This window comes from Hippopotamus amphibius, chromosome 11 (genome assembly GCF_030028045.1).
Source record: "Hippopotamus amphibius kiboko isolate mHipAmp2 chromosome 11, mHipAmp2.hap2, whole genome shotgun sequence".
Classification (NCBI taxonomy): Eukaryota; Metazoa; Chordata; class Mammalia; order Artiodactyla; family Hippopotamidae; genus Hippopotamus; species Hippopotamus amphibius.
The window spans coordinates 33,498,399-33,523,442 of record NC_080196.1 but is presented as its reverse complement, the minus strand read 5'-3'; the positions used below and the strand labels follow the sequence as shown (position 1 = coordinate 33,523,442).

At 43.1% G+C, this 25,044-nt stretch overlaps 1 protein-coding gene across 1 annotated transcript; it reads left to right on the top strand.

The window, feature by feature from the left end:
- The first annotated feature begins 2,143 nt into the window (after positions 1 to 2,143).
- Positions 2,144 to 23,554, top strand: SPATS1 (spermatogenesis associated serine rich 1). Its single transcript, XM_057698182.1, has 10 exons — positions 2,144 to 2,222; positions 2,381 to 2,659; positions 4,980 to 5,168; positions 10,600 to 10,747; positions 14,421 to 14,545; positions 15,821 to 15,982; positions 20,778 to 20,898; positions 22,085 to 22,147; positions 23,169 to 23,284; positions 23,526 to 23,554. Exons 1-10 carry the CDS (start codon positions 2,144 to 2,146, stop codon positions 23,552 to 23,554), a joined length of 1,311 nt encoding a protein of 436 aa, XP_057554165.1.
- Positions 23,555 to 25,044: the final 1,490 nt, after the last annotated feature.

Here is a 25,044-nt window from a genome sequence, read left to right as displayed (position 1 = left end):
TCCTAAAGCTGGTTTTTCAGAAGGCTCTTTGTTCCTGGTCCTGGTTCCACACGTGAAAGGGAATGCAAGGGGATTTAGCAGCCCTCCTTCCAGAGCGCAGGGTGAGCAGGGTAAGGGGGATGTCCTGACCCCTTCCCAAAGGACTTTGGCTCTTCAACAAGTTGCAAAAGTGAAAACTGCGTCTACTATTTTCTCTCCTCACCCCTTCGCCAACAGAACAGGCCAGATCTGTTCAGTTCCTCTTGCGTCAGATTTGAGTTGGCACTTTATAGTTAGAGAAATCAGTCATAGAAGGAAATGCTCTTTAAAAAAAATTTTTTTTATTTATTATTTTATTTATTTATTTTTGGTTGTATTGGGTCTTCATTGCTGTGCACAGGCTCTCTCTGGTTGTGGTGAGCAGACAGCTACTCTTCGTTGCTGTGCGCGGGCTTCTCAGTGTGGTAGTTTCTCTTGTTGTGGAGCACAGGCTCTAGATGCTCGGGTTTCAGTAGTTGCAGCACATGGACTCAGTAGTTTTGGCTCTTGGGTTCTAGAGCACAGGCTCAGTAGTTGTGACGCATGGATTTAGTTGCTCCGTGGCATGTGGGATCTTCCTGGACCAGAGATCGAACTCGTGTCTCCTGCATTGGCAGTTGAATGCTTTACCACGGCACCACCAGGCAAGTCCCAAAGGAAATGAATGCTCTTAACCAAAGTGCATACTTATTGGCTTCTTAACATATGCATGTCATGCTAAGTGCTTTACCTGTGTTTATTCATTAATTCTCTCAATAACCTTGTGAGAGCACGTACAGTAGTGAGAGCCCTGGCTCTGAATCTAGAAAAACCTGGTTTAAACTCCAACTTTGCTGGTTACTGATAGGACTAGTACTTTACCCCTCTGAGTCTGTTTTTCATCATCTGTAAAATGGGGATGATTCTTATAGCACTTTACCGTTGTAAGAGTTAAATGGGATAAGGATTGTAAAGAGATTGGCATGTCACAGGCACTCATTTCGGGAAAAGACTGGGTTTTACTCCCCTTTGAATCCCTGCCTAGCATGTAGGAAGTCCTTGGTAACTGCTTCCTGACCTGAACTGATGGTGAGGCCCTTAGAGGACTGGAGCTGGTGGTGGTAGCAGGTTCCGAGGTACTAACGCTCCCTCTCGTCCATCTTTGCCAGGCCCCCTCTGCCTACCACTGAAGGTTTTCAAAGATGATGGTGCGTCACTAATCGACTCAACACCCATTTCCGCAGTGCCCTCTTTGGAGGAGGCTCTGAGATGTCTCAGCCTGAAGGCAACAGTAGAGAATCTCCCATCATATTTTATTTCTCAAGTCCTGGCTTACACTGACCTCTGGTGTGTGCTCGTGGGACAGCATGTCAAATGGGGGTTTGTGGTGACTTTTTTCTTGACATTGGAGAAAGGCTCCCATGTACAGGCTGTTTGCAATGCAGCTGGGGGGCTGGAGAGGGGGGAGAGGTAATGTTTAAGACCCCCACTCCCCAACTTACCTTGAAACTCTTGAGGTTTACCAGACACAAGAGGCTTTTTACCAGCGTCCCTGACTGCTCGGCTGTGAAACGATGCCATCCTTCGAGGCTCAAGTTTCTCGTCAGTGTTCCGCTAAGACCCAAAAGGAACAGGGGTAGAGTTTATTTGATATCACTCCCCTTCCGCTATCTGGTTTCCTCTAATCCCTGGATACTTAATTCTTAGGTGCCTCACCCTTTGCTTTAAAGGGTCTGGGGTCGCAGCAGGCCAAGCAAGAACCGGAATGGACCCTCCCTATCCGTGCCTGCAACACTCGTGGGATCCACCTGCTTCCACCACCTACCTCACTCTGCTGTCCTTTCTCAGAGCTGAGCCCTCAATCAGTGAACGCAAAGTGGGGGTTCCGCACGGCAGAGGGGTCAGTGGGGCTAAGGTTCAGCTCACCTTCCTCTTACCTCACCATGGAACCTGTTAGAAGCGTTTGCATTTTATGATAAGGTTGGATCATGAAACTGCCGATATGCAACCATTTGTGACCCACAGAAACAGCAATTTCTAAAACAAAAACTAAACCCACCATACTTAGGCACGTAAACCCGCCTTGTGCTAGTGGTGGCCCCGGACGCCCAAGATCCCCAGGCTCAATTCAGACCCAGCTCACTGCATGGCAGGATCCCAGACTGCAGAGCAGCAAAGAGGGCCCTACAGCCTGAGAGAAGGTCGAGTTGATTTCAGGGGCCCGGGTACGGCCCCACCCACTCCCTGCGTCAACCCTCTGTTCCCATGCATGTTCTGCAGTGACCTCCACGCGGGGTTTGGTTTGCAGGGTGCAGCCAAGAGAGGAGACGCCAGTGAGAGACGCTGGAGAAGCCGTTCTTGCCAACTGGTGCTCGCCCTCCAGGCTATACTGGCGGGCTTTTCCGGGAGCTTCAGGAGGTCTCGGGCTTCTGGATGCACCCAGCACCCGAAACCCTCACCTCTCTGGCCAAACCCGGGCAGCCGGGCTGCGCGTGCTGGGGGCTTCCAGAGCTCCGATGCCTCGAGAACCCCTTGGATGGCCCCCATGACCTGCCAGACCTCAGCCAAGCGCCAGAGGCATCTAAAACTTGCCCAAGGGATAAATGCAAAGTGGCCCGGGAGGCTTTAAAGCTGCAGAGTAACGAAGGTTTAGGAGTCCGCAGTATGCAGGACTCACCTAGAATGAGAGAGACTCTCGGCCCTGTGATCTACCTGCCTGCCCTACTATCCCAGTCTTGATGTCTTGAAACCTGGTGGTGCAGGTTTGAGGCCTGGTCTCTTTCTTTCCAGGAGGATGCAAACAGGACAGGGAGGGCTCAGCTCAGGCCATTTAAATCAATAATCCATCCACCCATTTATACAGTCATTAAACAAATGGTTATTGAGTGCCTATATGTGCCAGGCACTGTGCTAGGTGCTTAGTGAATAAAACAGACAAAAATCTCTGCCTTCTTGGCATTGCAGCATTTTAATAACTTCGCTGTTGTCCAGCTAACATTTCTATTACAAAGCTGTTACCTCTTCTACCATGGGATAATTAAACGGATAAAATGTGGTTTAAAAAAAAAACTTTAATAAGAGGAAACGATCAAGAGATAATGTGAAAATTTTAAAAGCATGCTAGAAAATTGTATATGTAGTTAAATTCCACTTATGTTAACATATGTGTTGGGAGTTCCTTGGTGGTCCAGAAGTTAGGACTCTGAGCTTTCACTGCTGGGGCCCAGGTTCAATCCCTGGTCGGGGAACTAAGATCCCACAAGCTGCACAGCATGGTCCAAAACAAACAAACAAATATCCAACAAAAACAAAAACATAGATGTGCATAGTAAAAAGGACAGGTAGAAAATAGCTCCTAAATATTAGTAGTGATGTGGCATCTTGTATTTTCTAAGATGTTTACAACAAGATCCCCCACCCCCGAGGCCCTTCATACAATGTGACCTTGATTCTCCAGTGAAAGGTGTGGGCAAAGGTCCCTCTCCCTGCACCCGTGGCTGTGGGTGCTTCTGCCTGATTTTCCTGGGATGCTCCTATTTGGAACCCAGACGCCATGCTGTGAAGAAGTACATGGAAAAGCCACGTGTAGGTGATTTGGCCAAAGCCCCAGCTGAGGTCCCAGTTTATGGTCAACACAAATCACAGGCATATAAGTGAGAAAGGTCCAGCCACCTTCTGACTGCAACCACATGACCCCAAATGTAAATAGCCTAGCTTAGCCTAGCCAACACCCAGAATCAGGAGACAATAATGACTGTTGTTGTTGAAAGCAATTTGGGGGCAATTTGTTATACAGAAATGGATATCCAGAAAAAGTGTTTTATCTAGATTGTGAAATTATATTAACAATATTTTAAAGTATTTTTCAAGATTTCTACAATGACCACTTTTTTTTGTTTTATACTCAGTAAAATTTTTATTAAAAATAGAAACAGTCTAATTTTTCTTTTTTTTTACTTCACCAAGGGAGAAATTAGGCTAGAATTTTAATTGAGGGACTTAAACCACAGACTTGGAGAAAAGCTTTGCCTGAAAGATTGTTTAAATGCTGGTAAGGATTAGTAAGATAAATTTAAGTAGGTGTGATGGAAAGAGTGGTAGATTTGGAGTGAGAAAACTTGGAAATGAATCTCAGTTTTCTGGGTGACCTTGAACAAGCCCTTGCTCAAATTCAGCTTTCTATTTTGAAAAATGCAGCTGGCTGCTTAAGGAAGATAACATCCACCAGGGCGTCTGGCCCAGAAAAGGCGCTCTCAAGTGGTAGGTGATCTTGTCTAATCAATGCCATTTATAAGCAGGCATCTGCAAGCTTTCTGGACGGCTCATCCTTCACTGCCACCAGAGGCTACAGTCCCGATAATGAAAATTGCCTGGAGAAGAACCACAACTCTTAAAAAGGAAAGAAAAAAAAAAATTCCAGAAACACTAAGCCGGTTTTCCAGCTGTCCTTGCCCACAATGCCCCACCAAGTCTGGAGACGCTGGTTCGGCCCCTTCAAAAGACTCCATCACGTGCAGAGGCCCAGAGAGCCTGGGAATGCAGAGGGAGGAGGACCCGGAAGCCCCTCCTGGCCGGAGGCGGCGGCCGCGCGTTGCTGGGCAGGTGTCCTGGCAACCCCAGAACGCGCTGCTGCTGGAGGAGCAGGTGGCGGCGGGGCGGCGTCCCTCTTGCCCTTGGCTCTCGATTCCTCGGCCTGGCGTTCTGCAGTTCCGCTGCCGTTTGGTGTTGGTGCGTTGATGTCGGCTGCAACCTCCTCGGAGGTCTCCGAGCGCAGAGCCTGGCCTCCCCTGGGGGAAGAAGGATGGAAGGAGTATCTCCGTGGGCTGGGCGAGAGCCCAGGGGAGCTCGGCAGGCATCCAAACCGGGAAACGCCCGATCAGAGGGAGGGAGGGAAGCTCTTATTAAGAGGCCAATCCTGCCCGCTTGACTTTTAATGGCTCGTGGAGTTTCTCTTTGCTTTGACTCATGCTTTTCTTACCAAGGTCTTTTCTTTGTCTCCGGGTTGCTTTTAATATTTGAAATCAACACATGCAGAGCGGAGTCTGTGGACACTGGAAACAGTCCATGGGACTGTCATCTCCCCCGCATCTACACAGCGATCTGCAGCAGTGAGCTGGAGAAGGTTCAAGAGAGAGGAGACTCTGGCATGACCACGGGAGAGAGGAGATACAGTTGAGTTTAAGAAATCAGGAGGGTTGGGTGGAATTCGGTCACCCTATCCAAGTACACTAGAATGAGAAGACATTTTTGAAGTTTAAAAGGAGGCTAGTTTGGGAGTACGTAGAAAGAACTACTTGTATTAATACTGTCTGTATTAACCCAAGATCTGATAAGGCAGAGAGCAGCATCAAAGCAGAGATTCTCATAAATTACCTCCCTGGATCTCCTAACAGCCAACAGGTATATTACAAAGAATAACGTGGAGCAGAGGTTTGACCTGCCCAGTGCTTCAGTCAATAAACCATGAAGCTGGGATTTGACATGAGTCTTTGGGTCTCCAAAGCCCAGGCCCCTTTTTCTTTCTTTCTTTTTTTTCTTTGCTCATATATTAGATTTATGGCACTGTTTATTGGATGGGACCGCTCAGGTGGAAATTATGAACACTTTAATGAAAGGTTTAAATTACATAATGGTTGGTAGCTCTATTATTGGTTCTTAAGGCTGAGACGATGTTTGGGGGTGCATTTGCCTTGAGAGAACAGTGCCATGGAGGAGAACAGCCAGAGTCTCTCAGAAAACCTCTGAGTGAGTACGTATAGGATGGCCTTCATGCTGCAAAAAGGGATTGTAGGATGTTCCGTCTCTGCCCCATCAGCTCTGAGCTTGATCTCTGGTTTTCTGTATTCTAGATCTGTGATCTCTTCATTTATAAGTGCAGGGAGAGGGAGGAGGTATGATTTTCTACTCACCTACAAGCAGGGGCCAGTAGAGCAGTAGGGGTTAGAGCCATTAATTGCCCCACGTGGCTAGTACAGCAAGGAGAAAAAGGTTCTGGGATTCTAGCTTGAATCTCCAGACCTTTCTACAGTTTTCAGGGATAAAGGAGGGACCTGCTGTTTTAAGGGTGGGTGGAGGGGCTTCAGGTTTCTGAGTTAGGGGTACCAGAAGAGCACCAGCCTCTGAGATCCCCAGACCACATTCACCAAAGATCCATGGTTTCCTTTTCTACTGGGTTAGGTGTGTCTACTCAGGAGACCACATCTGAGCCCAGCTGCATACGGAGCCCACAGGTTTCAGAAAGGAAAGGGGCTCCGTGAACCAGCTGAGGATGAATGCACAGCTGTGGGTGTATATGCATTTTTCCAGCAGAGAGGGCCCACTGCTTTCATTAACCCTTGGGGGAGCCTGTGATCCGAAAAAAGTTAAAAACCACCATCCTGGATCCTTTGTTTGCTGAGCAGATAAGCAGGGATGGGAAACTGACTGTTTGGTTAAAGAGTATCCACATTAAGCTAACTTGGCTTGCTGTATTATTTTCTCCCAGCCAGACAGTGCTATTGTGTAAATCTGCTGAGATGACAAGCATGTGAAAGTGCCTTGGTTATGTAAGGTGTTATTCCTGCCTAAGGAAATGGAAATAATTGTCGTGAATTCCACAGATGGTACCGAAGAAACAGACTTTCTTCTAAACTCTTCTCTTTCCCCTGAATTCCTTTCTAGTCATCAGAACCTTCTCCTGGTCCTTTAGGTGGGAGCATCTTTTCATATCTCCCAGAGTTTTAGCGACTTGTTAGGAATGTCTACCTTATGGCTCACTAGATATTTATTGCATTTGAGTAACGATTATGATGAATGGTGACCCTTTCAAGAAGGATGTTCCTTAGCTTACAGTGCCTCACCCCAGCCTACAAAGCTAGATAGAGTGGTGGGGCAGGCGTTGGGAGCGGGGCACGACAGGTTACTGACTTGCTGAAAATAATTCGATGTTACTCTACACAGTGAGAGCATCAGTATCTGAATGGAACGGTTCAAACTTGCATTTCCAGACCTCTTCTACCTGAGGAGATGTGCAGGGGCAGCCTGAGGTCATGCTTAGGTATCTCCGGGTCATGTTTGAGGCTGAGTTACTTCTAGGAAGACCCAGAAGTCAGCTTGGTCTGGAGAATGTGCCGTTGGAGCAGAGAGCCTGCTCTTCCCTCCCTGTCCGGTCAGTTGAGTCTGCTTTTATAGCAACCACAGGCCACTTTCTAGAGCATTGCCAGCACAAAACTTCTTAAGCAAACAAGAAAATAGATTACATTTGTAGATGTGATTTCACTGCTTGATGCTCAGGGTTGCATAATACATTTACATTTTACCCTTCAAATTAATAAAACAAACCCCAAAAGCTTGTGAGGGCCCCCCACATCCCTAGCAGCCAATCCATGCTTTGGTGAACTCTCCAGTCCTCTAGTGGCCGAATACAATATACAATGTAAAATATTTCCAGGCTTCAAAAAGGCAGCCCCTGTTAAAACCTATGGGCAAACATTATCATAAATAAATGCTGTGATAAGTGACTCAGAACTGACATGTAAATCTCAACCTAGAAGACATCTCTGCCCTTGATCTTATTTTTTCTCTACATGTGTGGATCCTTTCTGCATCCTTATACATACCCTTCACACCTTTGTCATAGAGGTGTTTCTAGAAGTAGAACCTTGGATGGAAAGGGCACTTCTCATAGGTTTCGGAGGACGTAACTGGCCAAATCACTCTTTAGTGAGATGGAGATATTTTCAGCATCAGTGTACAAGAATACCATTTCTCCCAGCTGTGCCAACTGTGGGTATTTGCAAAGTGATAGACAATAGTACTATCTCATTTTAAGTTCAGCTCTTTTACTAATGTAAGGACGAACTTTTTTTTAAATCTTTATTGAATTTGTTACAATATTGCTTCTGTTTTATGTTTTGGGTTTTTGGCCAGGAGGCATGTGGGATCTTAGCTTCCCGGCCAGGGATCAAACCTGCATCCCCTGCATTGGAAAACAAAGTCTTAACCACTGGACCGCCAGGGAAATGCCTAGGAGGAACTTTTTTTCCCAAACGTATATAAGCTATTTGTGTGTGTGTGTTAGTGAATTACCTAACCATGTCTTTTGCATATTTTTTCTCTTGGGTATTTATTTTCATCTTATAAATTTTTAAAACACTCATACTTTGTCATGATTATCCAGTTTTTCTTATGTATGTTATAAATTTCCTCCCAGTTAATAGTTTGCTATAGAAGTTTTAAATGTATATGTATTCAAATCTATGCATCTTTTCTTTTGCCTGTATTTGATATCTTTATTCGAAATAACTTCCCCACGCTAAAATTATATAAACATTCACTTATCATTTCCTCAGGTGTATCTTTTAATTTTTACATTCAAATTTATAATTCTTTTTAGAATTTATTTTGGAATAAGAGAGAATTAATTTTCATGCCAACTGATTAATTAGTTGTTCAGCAATCTTTTTTTAAATTTATTTTTTGGCTGCACTGGGAGAAGGGGATTTATTTATTAAAAATGTGGGTTCGCAGCCTTTACTGCACAAGATTCCAGTTTGATGGGTCTGTAATGGGACTTGGGAATCTTTAGTTTTAATTATTTATTATTTTTTATATTTTTAGTTATTTTGTTTCTGTCCACCCCCCCTTTTGTTGTTGTTTATTCTGGGACTCTATTATTATTATTATTTAATTGTTAACTTATTTTTTATAAATACATTTATTTATTTATTTATTTATTTTTGGCTGCATTGGGTCTTGGTTGCTGTGCACAGGCTTTCTCTGGTTATGACGAGTGGAGCCTACACTTCCTTCTTGTGTGTGGGCTTCTCATTGAAGTGGCTTCTCTTGTGGAGCATGGGCTCTAGGCACAAGGGCTTCAATAGTTGTGACACATGGGCTCAGTAGTTGTGGCGCACGGGCTTAGTTGCTACATGGCATGTGGGATCTTCCCTGACCAGGGCCCGGACCCATATCCCCTGCATTGGCAGGCAGATTCTTAACCACTGTGCCACCAGGGAAGTCCTTCTGTATTATTATTATTATTTTTTTGGCCATGCCAAGTGGCTTGCAGGATATTTGTTCCCTGATCAGGGATCAAACTCATGCTCCGCACAGTGAAAGCGCAGAGTCCTAACCACTGGATTGCCAGGGAAGTCCCTGGGAATCTGTACTGTTAACAGGCCTCTCAGGTAACTCTGATGCAACAGTCCTCACCCTGAGAAACCCCAGGATGGGGGTGCTGTGAGGGGAGAACGTAGCTCAGCTGGCATGTGAACTTTGTAGAGTCACAGGCAAAGTCCTCTTAAGAGTAAAGTGTTTGGGATAGGGTTGGGAGTTGGCAAAGGTGGAAAAAATATGATTCACTTGGTAGATGAATTTGAGAGGGAGTTGATAGGAAATGAATAGAGTTGGCTAAGGGGCAGTCCCACTGAGAGATGGTGGTAATTAGCGGAGGTGCCTGGTACATGCCACATGCATGGGAATCAGGCTACTGTGTAGGTGGAACAGCAGTCAGTCTAAAAATGTACTCCACAGTCAGGGAAGTCTGACTTGTTTCTTGGAATTTTCTTATAACAGAGGGCTTACATTTTACCTATGGAGCATCTGTACTCTGTGAAGGTATGCATAAAGAAGCACAGTAGCCATTCACCTGACTTTTTTTTTAAGTGACTGGACAAGGCCACACACCTCTATAAAATGATGAGAGAACAGATTGGCTTTCACGCAGGAGTCATTGCATAGCAGAGTGAAGATAGCGGATGTGCTTCTCTGTCTGACAGTCCTTGGCTTTCAGGACTCCCTTATTTGTAATGGTGGGTGGTTGTGGAGTTATAATGCTTTTCCATTTATTCACTCAAACATTTGTTGCATGTCTATTTGTGCCAAGCACTGCTCTGAGTGCTGCTAAGATGGATAAGACACAGTCTGGTGGGGAAGATGTGATATAAATGAATGATGACACTGCAGTGGGAGGGAAACCCATAGACGTTCTGAAGACAGTTCTTTGGATTATGATCACCAGCTATACTCATTAGTCTTTCTATGAACGAATCCTTTGGGGAATTCTATTGAGGTGCTCAGTACAATATACAATGATATACAGCTCAATTCAGACCTTCTCTCTTCCACTTAGTTTAGAGTAGGTGAACTATGTTGGGTGGGGGGACCAACCTAGCATAGAAGTTAGCATTTTTAGACCTTAGTGTTACAGGAACTGTGATCCAACCTGGGCCAACATGTTTGTTTTCTGGGTGATCTTGGTCACTTAACCTTCTGAGCCTTAGTTTTCTCCTTTGTAAAACAGAAGGATAAGTAATACCGCTGTCTGTGGGTTGTTATGAGAATTAAATGAGATAATGTGTGAAGATGTTAACACAATCTCAAGTATACAGTAAATGCTCAAACTTTTTTGTTTTCCATGCTGTGCAGCTGGTGGGATCTTAGTTTCGCCATCAGGGATTGAATCCGGGGCCACAGCAGTGAAAACGCTGAGTCCTAACCACTGGACTGCCAGGGAATTCTCACAAATGTTATTTTTTAAAAAGAAATTATCATCTAGGGAACATGATAAAATGGGAGGTATTTTCATGAATGTAATCCAGTGGTGATATCTATGTGTTGCAGGTACTAAACACAATGATTTTCTGGAATCTAAGGGATGCTTTGCCAACATAACATCCTCTGGCAGAAGTGTCAGCCCCTCATCTTCTATTGAAACAGGTCCAAGCGTCAGTGAGCCTTTCAGCCCCAGTAGAAGGTCTGTTCACCTAGAGTAAGTAAGGGTCCAGGGAAGAGCTGTTAACATTGGGGTCAATTCTAACCAGGGGGCCAACAGTCTGAAAAGTAGTATGACATGTTTGGCAAGAACGTGGATTCTGGAGCCAGAGTGGGTTCAAATATCACTCTGTCATGGGTATCTGAGCGAATCTGAGCAAATTACTTCACCTCCCTAGGCCTCAGCTTTCTTATCTGCAAAATGGGGGTAATACTTCACAGGATTGTTGTGAGGATCACTGACATGCAATATAGGCTGTACAAATGCTTGCTATTACGAAGGTGAAATTAAACTACACATTTTTGGGAATACATACATACATACACAGGTGGTATATCTTAAAGAAAAGCAAAGAAATGATTACCGCAACAGTCAGAGTCCGGATAGTGGTTACTTCTCTGGGAAAGGGACATAGAGATGGTTTCTGGGGAGTGGGAGGAAAGGGCTGGCCATGCTTTATTTCTTGTCTTGGATGTTGGCTTTATAATTATTTGTAAAACTGTATTTATATTTTATATACTTTGCTCTATTTGTATTTCTTTTATGGTAAAAAGTTTTGAAAAAACCTTTTGCTAACAATTTTTGTTATAATGAAGGTAATTTAAGTTCATTGTAGAAATTTTGAAAATATAAAAACAGTATTAAAAATAAAAATCAGTAATCTCATTTCTTAGAGAATCAATGTTAACATTTTATTTTTTATATGCATGAGAAAAAAAATTTCTTTCTTGTGCATACAAATATGTATTTATTTTTTGTGATTAAGATCATATTATACTACTTTTTTGCAAAACCTGCTTTTTCCAACTCTTCATTTACCGACTCTTCTCCAATCACTTGTTTATCTGTCCATGTCCTCTTCCCCTTGACCCTAAGCTCCTGAGAGCAGGGACTGTTTGGATCCCCAGTATCTAGAACAATGCCTGCCACAAAACGTACTCAGATAAATGTTTGCTGAGTAAACAAAGTAGGTGGATATTTCTAAAGTTCTTTTGGGAAGTTTCCTTTATTCTTGCAATCTTCTCTAGACAGTTTGTTCCGCAAACACAAATATATAAAGCATATTTAGGAGAGACGTATTTCACTCCAATGTCAAAATTATCATATGTTTTGAACTGGAAGGGGGGCTCCGAGTTGTTGCATTTTTGCTCTATCTGAACACTACAAAAGTTCAAAGATACTAGTATAGATATGTTTGTTTAAAACTGGAGGTCGAGCTACACAAGACTTGTGAGTTATGGAACGTGGGTTCTTTATGACTTTTAGGCAACATAGTCTAGAGTTAACCTGCAGATCTGGCTCTGCCCCTGTCTAGGGTGTGTTTTATCGTTAGCTTTTTTGAGGACCCATTTCCTTTGCAAATGGAGATGATTCTACTGGCCCAACCTACACCACAGGATTGTTTGTAGGGAGCAAACAAGACCATCAATATAAAGTGGTTTTGAAACGATTCAAACATCAGGGTGATGTAATATTATGAAAAAAGATCCTGTGACTTGATAACAGATAACTATATCTGAAAGCATTGTCCAAGGCCATCTATCAAATGCAAGGCCACTCAGACCAGAGTGATTGCTTTTTCTGTTGACACTCACAATAGCTTGTTGTAGGCCTTCTTAACTGCCAGGAAGTTCGGCACTAAACATAACCCTCCATTATTGTAGCCATTTCAGTCTAGGTTTGTTTGTTGTTGTTGTTGTTTAATTAATTAATTAATTAATTAATTTTATTGGCTGTGTTGGGTCTTTTTTGCTGTGCGCGGGCTTTCTTTTTGTTGTGGTGAGTGGGGACTACTCTTGGTCGCAGTGCGCAGGCTCCTCATTGCTGTGGCTTCTCTTGTTGTGGAGCACGGGCTCTAGGCGCGTGGGCTTCAGTAGTTGCAGCACATGGGCTCAATAGTTGTGGCTCACGGGCTTTGTTGCTCCACGGCATGTGGGATCTTCCTGGAGCAGGGATCGAACCTGTGTCCCCTGCATTGGCAGGCGGATTCTTAACTACTGCGCCACCTAGGAAGCTCCAGTCTAGGTTTATTTTTGATTATTTCTGCCTCTTCTGTTTATACGGGCTGATTTTTTTTCTTTCCATTCAATGGTTTAATTGAACATACATCTTTTTTGGTAACAGTTTTCTTTAATCTTATTTTTTTAAAATAAGATATTTATTTATTTATTTGGTTGCACCAGGTCTTAGTTGTGGCAGGCAGGTTCCTTAGTTTTGGCTCATGGGCTCCTTAGTTGCAGGCAGGTGGGCTCCTTAGTTGTGGTATGCGAACTCTTAGTTACTGCATGCATGTGGGACCTAGCTCCCTGACCAGGGATTGAACCTGGGCCCCCTGCATTGGGAGCACAGAGTCTTAACCGCTGTGCCACCAGGGAACTCCCTTGGTAATAGTCTTAATTAAAGTATAATTCACATACCATATAATTCACTGGTTTAAAGTGTACAAGTCAGTGGTTTTTAGTGTATTCACAGAGTTGTGCAACCATTACCACAATCAATTTTAGGACATTTTTATCACCCCCAAAAGAAGCCTGTACCCTTTAGCAGTCACCCCCGTGTCCCTTATCCCCGCAGCCCTGGAAACCACTAATCTGCATTTTATCTCTATGGACTTACCTGTTCAGGATGTTTCATATAAATGGAATCACCAACATCTGGTCTTTGGTGTCTGGCTTCTTCTATTCAGTCTAACGTTTTCAACATTCTTTCATGTTGTAATATGGTTCAGTATATTATTCATTTTTTATTTTCTTTTTATATTTATTTATTTGGCCACACCCCACAGCTTCCTGACCAGGGATCGAATCCGCGCCCTCGGCAGTGAGAGTGTGGAGCCCTAACCACTGGACTGCCAGGGAATTCCCATCACTCATTTTTTTTAAAAAAATTGTGGAAATATATATGTAACATCACGTTTGCCACTTTATCCACTTTAAGTGTACAATTCAGTGGTGTTAAGTTATACTCACAGTGTTGTGCAACTATCACTACTATCTATTCTCAAAACATTTGCATCACCCCAAACAGAAACTCTGTGCCCATTAAGCAATAATTCTCCATTCTCCCCTCTCCCCAGTTCCTGGTACTCTAATCTAATCTACTTTCTGTCTCTATGAATTTACCTATTCTAGATATTTCCTATAAGTGGAATAATATTTGTCCTTTTGTGTTTGGCTTATTTCACTTAACGTAATGTTTTCAAGATTCTTCTGTGTCGTAGAATATATCAGAACATCTTTCCTTTTTATGTCCAAATAATATTCCATTGCATGTATATGCTACATTTTGTTTATTCATTCATTTGTCAACAGACATTTGGGTTGTTTCTACCTTTTGGCTATTATGAATAATGCTGCAATGCACATTCCTGTATAAGTATCTGAGTGTCTGTTTTCAATTCTTTTGGATATAGGCCAGGTGTGGAACTGCTGGGTTATATGACAATTTTATATTTAACTTTTGGACACTAAAATTGTTACGCATTCATTTTTTAAATATGTTTCAGTCCCCTAAAGTTGTGAGTAAATAAATTTTATGCTCATGGACTTTTATCGAGGAGTGGTTTCAGTTCTCATACACGAGGGAAATTCTAGTATAAGAGATGTAAGATCAGGTTCTAACTTCCAATTTAAGCACATTGAAGAATCTAATCCTTCTGCTTCCTTTCCAGCCCTGCTGCAGTGTTGGATCTGAAATCCTCCTCCTCACATTCTGATCACTCCTCTGAAATCTCACTGCCTGAAGTCCAAAAGGATAAATGTCCCAAGGAATTCAGCCTGCTTAAGTTGCAGACAAGTGAGTAAGTCATAGGTCCTCCTCCACGCCCAGGGTCTTTGCAGAAGGCTGCCATACTGTTGGGTGCCATTCACTGAAGCCCCCTTAGGTGCCAGGCATTCAACACACGTCATCTCTAATTCTCACAACTCTTCTGAGCAGCTATTGTTACATGTTTTTCAAAAATAAAATGCCTTTATATAAAAACCATAAAACTATGGTAGCAAAATATTAAAATAATAAAGAAGAATGTAGAGTATAAAAACCCCTTCCCCAATATTCTCCAATAATCTCCCCATTCTGCCCCATAGCTGTGAAGAGTTCGATATATATTCTTCGAGAGTTTATGTATATATGTATGTTTGTACATATATATTTATGGATTGTACTATACCACCATATTTTCACTAGTAGAAAACAGTCACAAATTATTTTCACTCAAAGTAAATAGATCATGGACCTTTCTCTTTGTCAGTACATATAGACCTATGTGGCTAATACAGACCTACCCATTTTACACAGAAGGAAACTGAGGCTTGGAGAGATTCAGTCACCCATGCAAGTACACGTGGCTAGGAATGAGAGGAATGGGATTAGAACCCAGACTTGCCTGCCTCCAAAGCCCGTGTTCCTTCTCGGCCACCACGGAGCACAAGAGTTTCTTAAACAACCCTAGAGCTGTCAGGAGATCTTTTATTGTTTAAAATCACTTTAGCCATTTTACAGGAAAAGGGTCAAACAAGGAAACAGAGACACTGAGAGGTCCAGTAACTAGCCTAAGCTCTCATAGTAGCCTTTCTCTTTGGTCATAATCATGTGTACACACTTACTTCCCTGTGTCACTGTAGTGCATTCACGTGCCATTGTTGCTACCAACACCATGTGCCATCTGGTTAAGATGCCATGGGTGTTCCAGCCCTTCCCTGGTTGATGGGGATTCTGTTCTTCCTACACACTTAGAGGAAAGGTTGGATTGTAGGTGCTTGTAAAACTCTCTCTGAGCTTTCTAACCCATACATCACTTCCAACCATAAAACCGACTTTAGTTTTGAAGGGGAGGGTAAAAAGGAAAAAGAAAAAAGGGGCCCCCTTAGATAGGTTTCTCCACACTTGCCTTCCTTTTGTGCTTTGTCCCACAGAGGTTGACACTGCCCCCGATGTAGAACCAAGGAATGACACACGTTGCTCAAGGCTGTATAGCCAGATAGTGCCTGGGGGTTTTCTCAACATTTTGTCATCCAGCTACATGGCAAGGCTGTGAGCAGTGCTGATGGAAGGATTTCTGATATCTTGCAGAAGATGGGCAGCGTCCTGAGTGGACATTTTACCCGAGGTTTAGCAGCAACATCCACACCTACCATGTTGGAAAGCAGTGTTTCTTTAACGGGGTCTTCCTCGGCAACAGGAGGTCTCTGTCAGAGAGGACGGTGGACGAGTGCTTTGGGAGGAAGAAATATGGTAACGTTTTCCTCCTGGACCTTAACTGTGCAGTGCCTGAAAACACTCACTCATGATTCTTCAGGCCCACCATCGCGTGGCTGGGGGCAGTCCTGCAGGGTCACCATTGTCACCCGAGGGCAGCCAGGAAGATAGAAAAGTGAAGGGGATGGTTGGCAGACTGCATTTTTTGGCAAAGAACTCACAACATATGCTGATCTACATTTTTGTTTTTCTCTGAATTTCATGAAATGCTAATGTGACATTTAAGTCATAAGTTCTCTCAGACACTTATTAATAGAAACCTCCATCGAAGTCCGAGGAATATAATTGGTGTTTCAATTAGATGCTGCCTGTCATATGCGTTTACATTGTACTTTAGATTCTTTACAAGGAAAACATCCCGTAAACCTTAGCCTGAAGTGCGTGTTATTTCGTAGCTGATTTAATGACAGGTAGTTGAGATGAGGAGTTTTATGTATATCTCTCTCCACAGCTTGTAACTTGGTGAGTTCACTGCCCCAGCCTAGCCATCATAGATTTATTGAAAGACCCTAAAGAGTTTCTGAATACCAAGGGACCATTTACGGCAGATGCTTCTACAGAAATACCCCTGTAGGAGTCAGCCATTGCTTCGGGGAAGAATAAGATTGCTGTAATAGGAATACAAAGAGAAAGAAATAGAAAGTTCTCATTTTTGAGTTTTAAAATAGACTTTTAAACTCGTAGCAGAGACAAGTAGAAAACCAAGGCTTTTATTTGGATAGAGAATACACCAAAAGACTAGAGGAGGCGAGAATGTAGTCACTGATGTGGGGACTTTGAGGAGTCCTGCGTCCTGCCCAACTTCTAAGGTCAAAAGCTAGTGGGTGATCGGACGTGAACCTAGCTGGGGCTTCTGCCTCACAGGGTGGCTGCGAGACGATCTCAGGCTTCAAGGTGAAGCGGCATCTGGCCTGACTGTGAACAGGAGAGTGGTGATAACTCTAGGCAATGTTTGGGTAGAAAGCCAGCCTCAGGGTCTCATCCACCCAGGAGATGTGGAAGAACAGCAGCATTTCTGTGCCTTGTAAAGACTGTGGAGGTTAGGACAGAGAGAAGGAGGGAGAGCAAGCGGGCAAGCCAGGGCAGCTGGTCTTACAGCTGGAATGCTGAGAGGCCACTGTACGGTGCACTGTTGACCATCAAGCCAGCGGTCACATGAGAATAAATGTGTGCTTCACCTGGTGCATTGAGGAGGGGGATGGCTTCCAGAGGATCAGACTAGATGACCCATTTTAGCAAACAACACAAACAGATGCCAACTCTCAGAGAGCAGCAGACATCAGTGTGACCTGCAGACAGTGACCCAGGACCCAAAGCCTTCCACTAAAGACTTAATGTTATGTAAGCCTGATGGGCACAGCCCGACTTCACACTCCTAACTGAGATGCAGCGATAGGGTAGAACAGGTAGGATTTATTTAACTGGTTTAAATCTGAAACAACCGAGAAAGACTAGGAGGAACTAAGTTTAGCTGTCTATTACTTAGGCATGCTCTTGGCCACAAGTAAGAGGAAAATCAAATTATCAGAGACTTAAATCATAAGATATTATGTAATTAACAAGAAGCTTTGATATCTAGGTGACCTATGTGGTCTGGTTGCCAAATGATATCATTAGAGATATGGGCTCATTTTGGGTTTTTCTGTGTGTTACCATGCTTCATCCTGTTGGATTTTTTTTGTCTCAGTGCTTGTCACCTTATGGTTATGAGATAACTGTTGCAGTTCCAAGACATGAAAGAGAGGAAAATCTCCTGTTGCCTTCTCCTTTTATAAGGAAGGGAAATTTTTCCCATATGGTCTTTGGGAGGCTTCCTTCCACTTGTGTCTCACTAGCCAGAACCAGGCCAGCTGCAAGTATATATCAAAAGTAAATGAGATTGTCACAGTGATCCAAATCCTAACCCTAACCCATCACTTCCCTCCTAACTCGAAGGTAAACGTTATCCTGAATTTTGTGTTTATTATTCCTCTTCCTTCCTTCCTTCCTTCTCTTTATTGTTTTTATTGTCTTGTCTCCCCAACCAGATAAGATTCCCTATTCTCTAACATTGAATTTTCCAGATTAAAAAAAATTTGGGATGCAGGTGGTATTAGCCTAGTCCTGATTTCAAATAATAATAACTGCTACCATTTCTTTTTTTTTGGCCACACTGTGTGGCATGTGGGATCTTAGTTAGGGATTGAACCTGCGCCCCTAGTGGGCAGTGGAAGCGTGGAATCTTAACCATTGGACTGCCAGGAAAGTCCCCATTTCTTTTTTTAAGCATTACGTGGATATACTGTTTTTATTTTATTGACATTTAAATTTCACCATTGAACACGGAACAGAAGTACAGTATATGCTGGCTCTATGTTCAGATTTTTGAAATAAAGATAAATGGACAGACAGCTTTAAGGGTGCAACATATTAAACATTGCACAATATATATTAAACAATTTAGATTGTACCTTTATACATTTAGTAGCACAAGTATAGGGACAAGTATAGCGACAAGTCATGAAATTGAAGGAAAAATCTCTTCAGAACTGAACAGAGAGTTTCTTGGTTGCTGACAGAATCTCCCCTTGACTTCAGACTTGTGATAAACCAAGGAGTCTGTCAGTATACAAAAAGCACTGAATTGAGGACAAACAGGAGCAACTGGGTAGATATTAAAAAATTGGCTCTTGCAGTTAGGATTGTGGGGGCCCGTCTGAAGGGATGGCTGGATGCTGAAAATGTTGTAGCTCAAGTCTAGGATCTGTAGATTAGAAGAGCAGTCTGGAGACAGAATGGTTAGGGCATTCTTCAAAAAGCCCCGGTTTTCCAAACAAGTTCCTAGGATGCTTTCCCCAGACAGGGTGCTACCATTTCCTGAGTGCTGATTGTGTGCCCAGATTATTCTCATTCAGTACTCACGATAACTCTGCAAAATAGACATTTGAAATAAACAGTTTGTAAATGAGGATTCTAAGGCTTAGGGAAATTAAACAGCTCAAAGGCACAGAACTAGAAGTTGCAGAACTGCATTTGGTCTCAGGCGTGACTGATTTCACAGTTCAAGCCCTTCCTCACCACTTCTTGCTGTCATCTGACCTTTAATTGTCAGCACCCTGGTTTGGGTTTCAAAAGATAGGGTCACTCCACTGTCCTTGCTTTGAATCCTTAGCATCTTATCGCCAGCAAGCACTCAAAGCACAGATGTAGTTGATGTTATTTCCTTACACTTAAGAGCTAATAAAAAGTTTAGCTGAAGAGTCTTAGCTATTGAAAAGGGTTTTGAAAGAGTAAAAAATAGAAAAGTAAAAAACTACTCCAGTAACTCAAGTACTCCCACCAATTGGGTGGATGGCTTTTCTGAGTTAGCTAGAGAAATTTGCGTAGATAGGAAATAGCTTATTAAAAAAATCTTCCCTAGCTCTCCCTTTGGTTTGCATTTTGTGGGTACAGTTGAATGGAGCAATATCAAAACAAGCATTTAAAAATTAAAGGGAGGGGGCTTCCTAGGTGGCGCAGTGGTTAAGAATCTGCCTGCCAATGCAGAGGACATGGGTTCGATCCCTGCTCCAGGAAGATCCCACATGCCACGGAGCAACTAAGCCCGTGTGCCAAAAAAAAAATTAAAGGGAGGGTCCTGCTCACTTGATGTGTGAGCAAAGAAGGAAGTTGTGCTTCCAGCCACGCATCCCTGCTTCTGATCCCAAGGTGGTTAGTCTCACGGTCTAGGATTATTCTCTTAGGAGATGCATCTGGTGTTGGAGGTGTAGATTTAAATGACTCTCCTTTACCAGACTGACTCCATTTGAACTCATGTGGTTAGTTACTTGTTCCCGGGGCACTGGGTGTCAGAGCATGTGCTGAGTGAGCAGTGTTTGCTCAGCACCAGTAGACTTTTTTGTGACTCCTCTTCTCCAGGAAGGCCACCTCTCATGGCTGCACTGCCCTAGTCTTTGAATCAGAAGGAGGAGCAGGACCCTTATTGGTTGATTTCCTCCTGAGACCCAGTCAGAGAGACAGAGTCCCAGTTAGAGCTGCCTTTAATCCCTGAGGGATTCAGGGATGCAAAGTGCACTAATGCTCAGGAATGAAAATATTTCAAGTCGGAGCTCATGCTCATCGTTGCAGATACCTTTGATTCACCATTCATTTTAAACCAAAACATCTCATCCAAACCTGAGCTATTCTTCTTTCCCAAGGTGAGATAATCATAACACCTTTTAAAAAATGTCTCGAACATAAGTTCACACTTTTTTTGTTTTTTTATCTGTTTTTTAAAAATTTTATTTTAAATTTAAGTTAAATTAATTAATTTTTCTGGCTGTGTTGGGTTTTCGTTGTTGTGTGTGGGCTTTCTCTAGTTGTGGCGAGCGGGGGCTACTCTTCATTGCAGTGTGCGGGCTTCTCATTGTGGTGGCTTCCCTTGCTGTGGAGCACAGGCTGTAGTCGCATGGGCTCAGTAGTTGTGGCTCGCAGGCTTCGTTGCTCCACGGCATGTGGGATCTATCCCGGACCAGGGATCGAACCCAAGTGCCCTGCATTGGCAGGTGGATTCTTAACCACTGTGCCACCAGGGAAGTCCCTATTTTTATTTTATTTTATTTTATTTTAGGCTCACACTTTTTTATCTCCTCAAGGCGAGACAATCACAAACAGGATATTAAGACACCTATACATACCTCACAATAAAACACTAATCTATCCTGTTTCCATTGTCATGTCAATGCTTACAGCAAATCTGCGGATCATCTTCATCCCTTTTTATGACTTTGTTTTTAAATATCACTCACAGTTCTTGACCCCAGGAATGGAATCCCAAAGTTAACTCCGGGAGATAATACATATATGTGTCCAGAACAGAGCAAAGGCTTCTACAAAGCAGGATCAACTCTCCCCCCAGTGAACTTTTCAGTGTAAGTGTATGTTAATACTAGGGTCATCTAGTTAACTTTAAAGGAATTGTATTTCTCTCTATTACATATAAATCATATTTTACAAGGGGTGAATCTCAACAAGACATAGTGAAAATCTCTAAAAAAGTCCGTATGTAGTTCCTTAGTGTGTGCACATAGGCACCTGTGTAATTGAAATAATATACCGGATCTTGACTACAAAAAGGTGGTTGTTAATTTTGTTCCTCTTATTATTACTGCAAATCTGAAGTCTTCAATTTTCATACTAAATTGAATTTTTGGTTAGTGACTACCATTTGGGTTGACTTATACTTGGAACTAAGCATTGAGGAGAAAGGGAGGGACATTAAATTAAAAGAGAAATAGTGGGTGTAGTATCAAATATATTAAAAATATTTTAAACATTATTCATGTTCCAAAGAAAACAAAACCACTAACTTGAAAAGATACATGCACCCCAATGTTCATAGCAGCATTATGTACAATTGCCAAGATATGGAAGCAACCTAAGAGTCCATCAGTAGATGAATGAATAAAGAAGATGTGGTACATGTATACAATGGAATATTACTCAGCCATGAAAAATGAACGAAAATTTGCCATTTGCAACAACATGGATGGACTTGGAGGGATTATGCTTAGTGAAATAAGTCAGAGAGAGAAAGACAAATACTGTGTGATATCATTTATATGTGGAATCTAAAAAGTACAACAAACTAGTGAATATAACAAAACAGAAACAGACTCACAGATATAGAGAACAAACTAGTGGTTACTAGTGAGGAGAGGGGAGGGGGGAGGGGCAAGATAGAGGTGAGGGTTAAGAGGTCCAAACTACTATGTATGAAATAAATAAGCTACAAGGATATACTGTACAGTACGGGGAATATAACCAGTATTTTATGATAACTACAAATGGAGTATAACCTTTAAAATTTGTGAATCACTGTGTGTACACCTTAAACATATTGTAAATCAACTATACTTCAATAAAAATTAATTGTATTTGTTTTAATGCTTACTAAAAATGGTAAAAAATAATGAGAATTATGGCCCTTAATGGTTTTGAAGCCCATACGTGACAATTAAAACCAGAAAAGAAGACATTTTATTGAACACAATGATGTATTGATCTCTTTGCCATAGAAGCCATACCAATTTCATGGTTACCTTTTCTGTTTTTCAGAGTACCTTATGAAAAGAAATTTGATACATTTATTCCACTTGAGCCTCTTCCACAAATTCCCAAGTGAGTTCTCTCAGCATATTTCCTATTATCCTGTCTTTATGAAAATATCAATTATTTGTTTTCTCCTGTGGAGGAGCTCATAGACACCTAACACACAGGGACCTTTTGAATTCCAGCAGGTGGGTGGGGCAGGTGGGTGGTTTCCTTCTTATAGGAACCTCCAAATACCCTCCAGGTGTATCAGGGTATTTTCTCCATTGTGATGATGCACTTCTCCCTAACAATATGAAAAATTTAGCTGCCAAAAGATGAAAACATTCTTCATCTTCCTGCTCTGACTCAGCCCAGGAGCCACCCTTCCTGGTACCTCTTGGAACACACACAGTGCAGCCCAACATATGCCGTTTCGAATCTCAGCAGACCTGGGAGGATGCTGGGTGTCTATATTAGCTGAGGTCCCAGCAGAAAGTAGAAGGCACACTCAGCTGGGATTCTAAGGACAGTTTAACGAAAGGACTGTTCACTGATGTGTGGGCAGGTTGACGGAACACATGGGAGGGTGAAGCACCCAGGGCCTCCCATCAGTGGGAAGCTCTTACTACTCTGAGGTCTGAACAGCAGGAGGAGGGCTCGTGGTTCACAGGCAGCAGGAGATGGAGAAGGGCTGTCTAAAAGGAGCTGTGGTGATGGAGAATACAGCTGCTTCAGAACTGGGGTGCCTCAGGAGATAGGGTGGGAGTTGAGGAGCTCCATAAGACATACCCCAACCTCTATCTCTCCACTTTCTCATCTCCTGTGGTGCCTCCCATTAGCCAAGCCCAGCTCAAAGGTGGAGGTAGGGAGGAGTCAAGATGATGCAGGCTACAGGGGTCAACTTCCTGGGCAGAGAGGGACACAAAAGAGATCTGGGTTTGGGGCAGGGGCAAATGGTGACAGCTAACACGGTGTTTGATTTTGACACTTGGTCTCCAACATTGGAGGCCTTCTTACTTTTGGAGGATGCAGTGCCTTGTCTACTGAAGGTGTTGGTAAATTTTGCATCAGACCAACTCAAACTCAGGGTGTTGTTTTCTTCCCACAGCTTGCCTTTCTGGGTGAAAGAGAAGGCCAACAACCTGAAGAATGAGATAAGAGAAGTTGAAGAGCTTGAAAACTGGCAGCCAGCGGTCCCCTTGGTACAGAGTTTGCTACCTGCTGGTGGGTCAAAACACCTTCAAAAAATAGCATAAAAATTGGAGGCGAGCCCAGAAGAGCAGGCTTTTGAGAGGCTTCACAATGGAGAGGAGAGAGGCAGAACCTCTCCCAGAGTGGATGTGTCCTTTGCCCCGAGGTGGCCCTTGGGCAGATGTCATGGCCGCGTGTCGTTGTCGAGTGTGTGGTTGAGAATGGTTAGTCCTGTAATGGAGCACAGCCTTTACCTCCGTGCCTCTATCCACAGGTTCTTTGGACTTTCCAAGACAATTCTGAACAGGAACAGGTCCAGGAAGCAGGCACTAACTGTCCTCTGGAGAGTCTTTTCCTGTTGAGTGCCTCTGTTAGTGTGACTGTTCTAAATCAAATGTTTGACTTGGATGCAGAATCAGTGTGTTTTGCCTTTTTTTTTTTTTTTTGCTGTGCTGCACGGCTTGTAGTATGTTAGTTTTCCAACCAGGGATTGAACCTGGGCCCTTGGCAGTGAAAATACAGAGTCCTAACCACTGGACTGCAAGGGAATTCACTTTATATTTTGAAAACTTTCAAACTGATAGAAAAGTTGCGAGAATCGTACAACAAACACCTACATATTCTTCACCTAGAGGCTATAATTGTTAACATTTGTCCAAAGTTGTACACATTCTCTCTTTTTCTCACATTATTACTATTATTATTTTTCTCAATTATTTGAGAGTGAGTGGCAGACATTATAACCCTTTTCTCCTACATACCTATATACTTCAGTATGTATCTCCTAAGGTCAAGGTAATCTTGTGGTTCATGAGAACCTTATAGCTTATGGGGCTGACATCTAGGAGTGCTCATCTGAGAACAGAGCACCACTCAGTCCTGGGCCCAGCCCCTGATGAAACCAGGGCTGCTGCCTCTGTGGGGTCTCCGGACTCATTCCTTCTCCCTTGACCAGCTTTTGGTTGGTTTGGCCACACACTGCCCCCTGCCTTGCCCTCTCTCACATCTTTATGTCCTGGGACCTTTCTTCCCATTTGGGCCTGAAACGCAGTAAAGAGGCCCCATTCTTTGCAGTCAGGAGCTCTGACACTAATTTAGTGCATCTACTGGCCAATTTCCTGTGGACTCTGGGGAAGGACTGGGAGCCCATTTGAGATGCCTCATGTCCTTCCAATGCTGGGAAAGTCCAGGAGGGGTTGTGGTCTGAGCCTCCCTGGGGGATGAGACGGCCACTGCTGACTTGAAGAGTCAACACTGAGGCTCCCAAACCTGGACTTTGTAAGAAATATTATACATGAAAATTAAACATTTCTTGGTGCACATGGAGGGACCCAGTCTCATATCAAATAAATCAAAAATCCCAGTGGCTTGTGTGTGTGATGGGTGTGAACATCCACTAGAAATGTGTTCCATTGGCTGAGCGCAGGACGAACTGGAGGAAAAACTACGGTTTTCTTGGAAAGGGAGGACAGAAGGAATGCATGAGGCATAAGTATACTAAAAATCATTTGTTTATTTGAAATTTAAATTTAACTGGGAGTTCTGTATTTTTATTTGTTAGCTCTGGAAACACAGCAGAGGTGCACAAAGGAGATGGACTGGAGGGCTACCTAAGAGATAAAAGTGGCAAGACTCCGGGATGAGTTGGATATGGGTGGGAGGAAGGTATGGGAGAAGGAAAAGTGGCAATAGGTGGATAGTGGTGCTGTTACCAGGGCAACATGTGGTGTCTAGAACATGTGGTGTCTTCATACACCTAGAGAAAGATGCTCTCTTGATGGACACAGTCCCGT

Coding starts and splice junctions, on each gene's coding strand:
- SPATS1 (XM_057698182.1), top strand. CDS start 2,144: ATGGCAGGATCCCAGACTGCAGAGCAGCAAAGAGGGCCCTACAGCCTG. Junction 2,223..2,380: donor AGTTGATTTCAGGGGCCCGG/GTACGGCCCCAC, acceptor CTCGCCCTCCAG/GCTATACTGGCGGGCTTTTC. Junction 22,148..23,168: donor CCTCTTCCACAAATTCCCAA/GTGAGTTCTCTC, acceptor TTCTTCCCACAG/CTTGCCTTTCTGGGTGAAAG.